Raw genomic sequence first — 7,598 nt, 5'->3', positions numbered from 1 at the left:
TTGATAATATATGAACTTAAAGTAAACTTATGTTACTTTTAACAAATATCTAAGTTTTGTTTTCTTTCATGTTTTATGAACACAGTCGTTGAACAGGGTGATGTTCCACGAATAGGTTTTGGACACAGAGAAGTAGTTTGTCTGTAAAGTGTATACCAAACCAAAATTCAGCACAAAGATATTATGTTATGGATAGTTTCTGGAAAAGGCTGTAAATTGTTTAAAAATGCAATGAAGAAAGCATTTCTTGCTGAAACCTCTTGTGGATTGCAATGCACTTCTACTTAATGAGGTCTATCTACCTACTATTTTTCTTGTTAATAGCTCTTGTAGTTTCAGAGTAATTTCCCTGACAAAGTGAGTTATGTTCACTGAGTGTGTCTTGTCTGTGTAGTGAGTTATATTCACATAATGAATAATGCCCAGTGTGTCTTGTCCGTGTCGTGAGTTATGTTCACTGAATGAAAAGTGTCCAGAGTTTTTTGTCCGTGTAGTGAGTTATGTTCACTGAATGAATAGTGCTCAGTGTGTCTTGTCTGTGTAGTGAGTTATATTCACAGAATGAATTGTGTCCAGTGTCAATTGTCTGTATAGTGAGTTATGTTCACTGAATGAATAGTGTCCAGTGTGTCTTGTCTGTATAGTGAGTTATGTTCACTGAATGAATAGTGTCCAGTGTGTCTTGTCTGTGTAGTGAGTTATGTTCACTGAATGAATAATGCCCAGTGTATCTTGTCTGTGTATTGAGTTACGTTCACTGAATGAATAGTGTCCAGTGTGTCTTGTCCGTGAAGTGAGTTATGTTCACTGAATTAATAGTGTCCAATGTGTCTTGTCTGTGTAGTGAGTTATCTTCACTGAATGAATTGTGCCCAGAGTGTCTTGTCCGTAAAGTGAAATATGTCACTGAATGAATTGTGTCCAGTGTGTCTTGTCTGTGTAGTGACGAATGTTCACTGGATAAATAGTGCCTAGAGTGTCCTGTCTGTGTATTAAGTTAAATTTGCTGAATGAGTAAGGTCCACTGTGTCTAGTCCGTGTAGTGAGTTATGTTCACTGAATGAATAGAGTCAAGAGTGTCCTGTCCTTGAAGTGAGTTTTATTAAGTGAATGAATTGTGTCCAGTGTGTCAAGACTGTGTAGTGCGTTATGATCACTGAATGAATAGTGTCCAAAGTATCTTGTCCGTGAAGTGAGTTATCTTAACTGAATGATTGTGTCCAGTGTGTCTTGACTGTGTAATGAGTTATGATCACTGAATGAATAGTGTCCAAAGTATCTTGTCCGTGTTCACTGAATATAGTGTCCAGAGTGTTTTGTCTGTGAAGTAAGTTATGCTCACTGAATGAAAAGTGCCCAGAGTGTCTAGTCTGTATAGTGAGTTATATTCACTGAATGAATAGTGTCCAGCGTGTCTTGTCCGTGTAGTAAGTTATCTTCACTGAATGAATTGTGTCCAGTGTGTCTTGTCTGTATATTGAATTATGTTCACTGAATATATAGTGTCCAGTGTGTCTTGTCTGTGTAGTGAGTTATGTTCACTGAATGAATAGTGCCCAGAGTGTCTTTTCTGTAAAGTGTGTTATATTCAATGAATGAATAATGTCCAGTGTGTCTTGTCTGTGTAGTGAGTTATGGTCACTGAATGAATTATTTCCGGTGTGTCTTGTCTATGTAGTGAGTTATATTCACTGAATGAATAGTGTCAATGTCTCTTGTCTGCGTAGTGAGTTATGATCACTGAATGATTAGTGCCCAGTATGTCCTCTCCGTGAAGTGAGTTATGTTCACTGAATGAATAGTGTCAATGTCTCTTGTCTGCGTAGTGAGTTATGATCACTGAATGATTAGTGCCCAGTATGTCCTCTCCGTGAAGTGAGTTCTATTCACTGAATGAATTGTGTCCAGGGTCTCTTGTCTGCGTAGTGAGTTATATTCAATGAATGAATAGTGTCCAGTGTGTCTTGTCTGTGAAGTGAGTTATGTTCACTGAATGAATTGTGTCTAGTGTGTCTTGTCTGTGTAGTGAGTTATGTTCACTGAATGAATTATACTCAGTGTGTCTTGTCCGTGTAGTGAGTTATATTCGCTGAATAAATTGTGTCCAGTGACTCTTGTCTGCGTAGTGTGTTATGTTCACTGAATGAATAATACTCCGTGTGTCTTGTCCCTGTAGTAAGTTATATTCACTGAATGATTAATGCCCAGTGTGTCTTGTCCGTGTAGTGAGTTATATTCGCTGAATAAATTGTGTCCAGTGTCTCTTGTATGCGTAGTGTGTTACGTTCACTGAATGAATTGTGCCCAGTGTCTATTGTCTGCGGTGTGATCTGTGTTCACCGAAAGATTAGTGCCCAGTTTGTCCTGTCCGTGTAGTGAGTTATGTTCACTGGATGAATAGGGTCCCGTGTGTCTTGTCTGTGTAGTGAGTTATGATCACTGAATGAATAGTGTTCAGAGTGTCTCGTCCGTGCAGTGATTATGTTCACTGAATGAATAGTGCCTAGTGTCTCTTGTCTGCGTAGTGTATTATGTTCACTGAATGAATTGTGTACAGTGTCTCTTGTGTGCGTAGTAAGAAATGTTCACTGAATGAATAATGTCCCGTATGTCTTGTCCGTGTAGTGAGTTATATCCACTGAATAAATTTTGTCCAGTGTCTCTTGACTTCGTAGTGAGTTATGTTCACTGAATGAATTGTGTCCAGTGTTAATTGTCCGTGTAGTGAGTTATGTTCACTGAATGAATAATGTCCAGTGTGTCTTGTCTGTGTAGCGAGTTATATTCATTCAGTGAATGAATAATACCCAGTATGTCTTGTCCGTATAGCGAGTTATATTCACTGAATAAATTGTGTCCAGTGTGACAGTGTCTCTTGTCTATGTAGTGAGTAATGTTCATTGAATGAATAATGTCCAGTGTGTCTTGTCTGTGTAGTGTGTTATGTTCACTGAATGAAAAGTGTCCTGAGTGTCTTGCCTGTATAGTGTGTTATATTCACTGAATGAATAGTGTCCAGTGTATCTTGTCTGCGTAGTGAGTTATATTCACTGAATGAATTGTGTTCAGTGTGGCTTGTCTGTGTAGTGAGTTATGTTCACTGAATGAATTGTGTCAAGTGTCTCTTGTCTTCGTAGTGAGTAATGTTCATTGAATGAATAATGTCCAATGTGTCTTGTCTGTGTAGTGAGTTATGTTCACTGAATGAATAGTGTCCAGTGTGTCTTGTCTGTGTAGTGAGTTATATTCACTGAATGAATTGTGTCCAGTGTCTCTTGTCTGCGTAGTGAGTTATGTTCACTGAATGAATAGTGTCCAGTGTGTCTTGTCTGTGTAGTGAGTTATGTTCACTGAATGAATAATGTTCAGTGTGTCTTGTCTGTGTAGTGAGTTATGTTCACTGAATGAATAGTGTCCAGTGTGTCTTGTCTGTGTAGTGAGTTATGTTCACTGAATGAATAGTGTCCAGTGTGTCTTGTCTGTGTAGTGTGTTATATTCAATGAATGAATTGTGTTCAGTGTGTCTTGTCTGTGTATCGAGATATGTTCACTGAATTAATAGTGTCCATGCAGTGTGTCTTGTGCGTGCAGTGAGTTATATTCGCTGCATAAATAGGTTGTAAATGTGTCTTGTTGTAGAGCATTTTGTCTGCTATTTGAATAAGTTTCTTTCTTTATGTTTTTTTCTTTTTTTATCACCAAAAGACAATTCAAAATTATCATCAAAACATATGAAACTATGAAATAACAAATAAGTCAGCAAAAGTGCACGAATAGTTAGAATTTCTATGACTTGGCGAAGTATATTAACGGAAAGGTCATATAAATGTCTAAGAGAATGTTGTGTAAATATTGCGACAACAGAAGCTTCTGATAGGTTAAAGATCAATTTAAATTGAGAAGAATGGTGACAGTACTGTATATAGGACTTTACGCAGGTCATTTTTCTTCAGGCGGAGTAAGTCTCCTATAGAAGTACGGCTTCATTAGTGACAAAATTTAACCCCTTTCGCTTGCACATGTATTTTAAAATTGACATTTAGTGCTAACGCGGCTCTAATTTTTCCGTTTTTATTTACGTTAAATACACACATGTTTGTCCGAATTAGAAATTGTTTATTTTCATACAAATTTCTCTGAAACTTTGCAAGGAACATGTATGATTCAGATTAATGTCGGTATTACCATTGTGCTAAGTGAAATTCAAATTAACGATTAAGAAAATTGATAAATAGATGACCCATTATGACGTCAGTAACGTAATCATGACGTAATCAAAATCAAATTTTGCTGACGTAACTTGTCATAGAAACGACGTTCCGCAACATAAGATATCAACACATAACGGTATGTAGATGCGTTTTTTATTATAATTATTTTGAATTTCTTTATTAATTCGTTTAACCGAACGTTATGGTCAGTAAAGTGTTTCAAAATGTTACACAAGTAATTAAGTTTCAATTATCATATTTATTTAAGCTCGTTTGAGATAAAATATTAATTGATCCATTCTCAAAGTCCGCTTCCTCGCATGGTTATGACTCAAGTATGACTTTGACCTACCACCTCTTCAAAGGTTTAGATAATAACACCGTAACACCAATTTCCCCTGCCACTCTCAATTTGTAGTTTAGAAAAAATGAAACTATGTTATTCTTCTTATTCAAACAACAATATTTCAAATAAATCAAATATGTTGAGTAAATTAATTTGTTGTGAGCACAATTACTGAGTATAAAAGTTTTGTTACAGTGAATTATGAACAGATTATCAAGAAACGACTACAAAGGTCACTCAAGAATGAACAAAGTTTGTTCATCAAAAATGGCAAGGTCTTTATGTGGCACACATAGAGGACATGATTTCCAAAGAAAATCGGCAAATCGCAGAAAAGGTAAGTTTTAAAGTAATTCTTATATGTTTTAAATGTTAAATATTGTTCATTTGAATTATGCATGAATCAGTGAGAGTATAATTTGTAACTCCGAAAACTGTACATTGTTTTGCTTGACTATCACTTGGGCCCATGTCTTTAATGTCAAGTCACCTTTTGACATGAGGGTCTGGCCATGTCTAGATTGTGTATTGAATACTTAATTTTCGGTTCTCTCCCATCAACGAGATACTCCAATAAGTTGTTTACTAATTATTTATATTTTCTATTTTTCTTTATATTAGCAGATGATGATAATACCATGCAAAAGAAAAGACGGAGTAAGAGCGTTTTGCCACCACAAGGTCAGAGGAGGTCGATGCCACAAAAACATGGTGAAGTTGCACAGCGGAGAAGACGCGCAACCGGACATAATAGTTCTAGAGCTGAAATAAGGAACCAGTCTGAATATGGTAATTTAAGCTAAAACCGTATATCTAAATCCATATATCTAATAACTATTCTTTATGTTTCAACCAAAAAAAACAAAACAAACAAACAAAACAACAACAACAAAATCAAAACAAAAAACGGAAACTGCTAATGCTTTGAGGTACTAGTATAATTTCAAACTTGAGAACTATTTTGCACAATGAACTGATAAAAGGGGTAAGACGTGTATTATTTATAAACACATTTAGTATAATCACTTGCGTGATATGTAAAAATAATTATGCTTTAAAGGGCCTTTAAAATTCTGTTTTTTTTTCTTCCAGAGTTAAAGATGTACCTCGAAGATAAGTATGACTGCGTGCAACATACAAACAGTTTAAGAGAATTTCACAAAGAACCAGTTTCTCAACAGCAGAATATAAAAGTGTCAGAAAAAGCTTTTTCTCTGCAGGAACCAAATTTAAAAAGGTATCAAGTTTTTTGCAAAGATACATGTTGGTCTCTTTTATATGTTTTGTACTATTAATAATTGATTAACAAAAACTATTTTTTATCCCTTTTTGATCTTGTTTTTTATCTTCTTTTGTTTAAGACAGAAATATTTAGAAAAAAAATCATGTAAAAGACAGAGTGTTTAATATCAAGCCTGTCATTATTTACGATGGAAGTTGTACATGCGCTTACATTGTGTAACCATTTTTTTATTATTATATTTTTACGTTTAACAGGGACTATCGAGAAGCAGACGACATCCAGTGTCAACCCGCCAAACAGCAGACGTCCGACAGCCAAACTATGAAACCTACTAAACATGGCAACTTAGACATGAACAAATTTACTGATGTCTGCCCTAAGTCACAAGCTTCTTGCACTCGGCAAATCAGTGAGAAGTTACTACAAGATGATTTAAGAAATGAAGTGACTGGCGAGAAGAAAACAAAGAAAGGATTTTTCACCAATGTTTATCGCAGTTTTCTTGCTTGTTTTGGAATTAAAAATCATAGAAAATGAAATGTTCCATTCGGAAATTGTTAAAAAAATGCATTTTGTGTTTGAATCATATAATTTAAACTTTGTTTACCTAAAGTAAAATTGATATATTTTTTTAAAAAGTCTTCGTTTTGTTTTAGGTCTATTTGATGTTTTATTTCTTTTTTTAAAAGAAACGTTTGCTTGATAGAAACATACAAGTACGTTAATAATACATAAACCCATTACTTCATATGGACGTGTTTTGATGGCTTTTCACTCCCTTTTGAGGCCTCAAATAGTGGGGGAAAAATGCCAAATTCAGACTCAAACACTGTTTTTCGTTTGAGAAATGGTGTTTAAAAAGTGATTCCTTTTTCGACGCCATCCTCTATCAAATAGATATATCAGGGGATGTGCCCCATTCTGCTTGGGATTTGAAGGGGGTCAGCAGACCTCCTCATCTCCAAGAAAATATTGGACTTGTGAGAGGCTAAAAAAGGCCTCAGTACAGGTCGACCTTAACCTAAAGGTAAAGCTAAAAAGCTTTTGACTTTATCTCAATCAACTAAGACGTCACCGCACTTACAAATCAGTTTTAATGGAAAACATCAACACAAAATAGTGTTTGTTTGTTGTTTTTTGTTGTTGTTTTTTTGCAATTTTGAGATCTCCCTTCGTTGCCATGGTAACAGGAAACTTAAGATTGAGTATGCCGTTACAAAGGTTATGGTGCAGTCAACATTTGTGCCAAGTTTGAACAGTATTGAAGCCTTTTTATAGTTTCATAGCAAAATGGGGGCTTTTGAACGAAAACAGAAATTTTTCACAAAATGCTCATGCAAAATGGGTTAAGGCGCGATGCAAGTCTTTTAAATTCAGCGTCCCTTTAGTTTTTTTTTTGTTTTTTTTTTTTTTTGGGGGGGGGGGGGGGGGGCGAACAACACAGTGAAATAATAAAGTAAAAGGTCAGCCGACGATGATAAACTTGCGAAGTACGCTAGCGGAAAGGTCATGGTCACCTAAAGGTCAAAGAGAATGTTTTACTAATGTCATTATTTGTACATTTAGTTATTAGTTAACACCATTTCCCTTGAAAAGAATAGGCCGCTGCTTTCACGGTCAATAGAAAACTACGTCACTGCATGATAGTGTACCTGTATAGTGATAAGTGGCGAGAGAGATATTATGTATCCGAGTCTGCAATTTTTAGTACAATATTGATAGTTTCTTGGCTTCTGAGGAAACTTCCCTTATTCAGTATTAGTTAACTGAATTCATTAATTGAGCCAAAATAGATTAT

At 35.5% G+C, this 7,598-nt stretch overlaps 1 protein-coding gene across 1 annotated transcript; it reads left to right on the top strand.

Annotated features, from left to right (window-relative positions):
• The first annotated feature begins 4,351 nt into the window (after nt 1-4,351).
• On the top strand, nt 4,352-6,337 carry LOC132728566 (uncharacterized). Its single transcript, XM_060714225.1, has 4 exons — nt 4,352-4,894; nt 5,179-5,346; nt 5,650-5,794; nt 6,055-6,337. The coding sequence occupies exons 1-4, from the start codon at nt 4,759-4,761 to the stop codon at nt 6,335-6,337; spliced, it is 732 nt and encodes a 243-aa protein (XP_060570208.1). The 5' UTR covers nt 4,352-4,758.
• The last annotated feature ends 1,261 nt before the right edge of the window (nt 6,338-7,598 follow it).

The sequence above is a fragment of the Ruditapes philippinarum genome, unplaced genomic scaffold (assembly GCF_026571515.1).
Source record: "Ruditapes philippinarum isolate M1 unplaced genomic scaffold, ASM2657151v2 ctg2779_1_1_1_1, whole genome shotgun sequence".
NCBI lineage: Eukaryota > Metazoa > Mollusca > Bivalvia > Venerida > Veneridae > Ruditapes > Ruditapes philippinarum.
This window is presented reverse-complemented; position numbering and strand designations above follow the sequence as displayed.

What these genes read in the sequence shown, in the direction of transcription:
- LOC132728566 (XM_060714225.1), top strand. Translation starts at nt 4,759, where the DNA reads ATGAACAGATTATCAAGAAACGACTACAAAGGTCACTCAAGAATGAAC. An exon ending in AAGGAACCAGTCTGAATATG is followed by an intron (nt 5,347 to 5,649) that starts GTAATTTAAGCT and finishes TTTTTCTTCCAG; the next exon opens with AGTTAAAGATGTACCTCGAA. An exon ending in CAGGAACCAAATTTAAAAAG is followed by an intron (nt 5,795 to 6,054) that starts GTATCAAGTTTT and finishes TACGTTTAACAG; the next exon opens with GGACTATCGAGAAGCAGACG.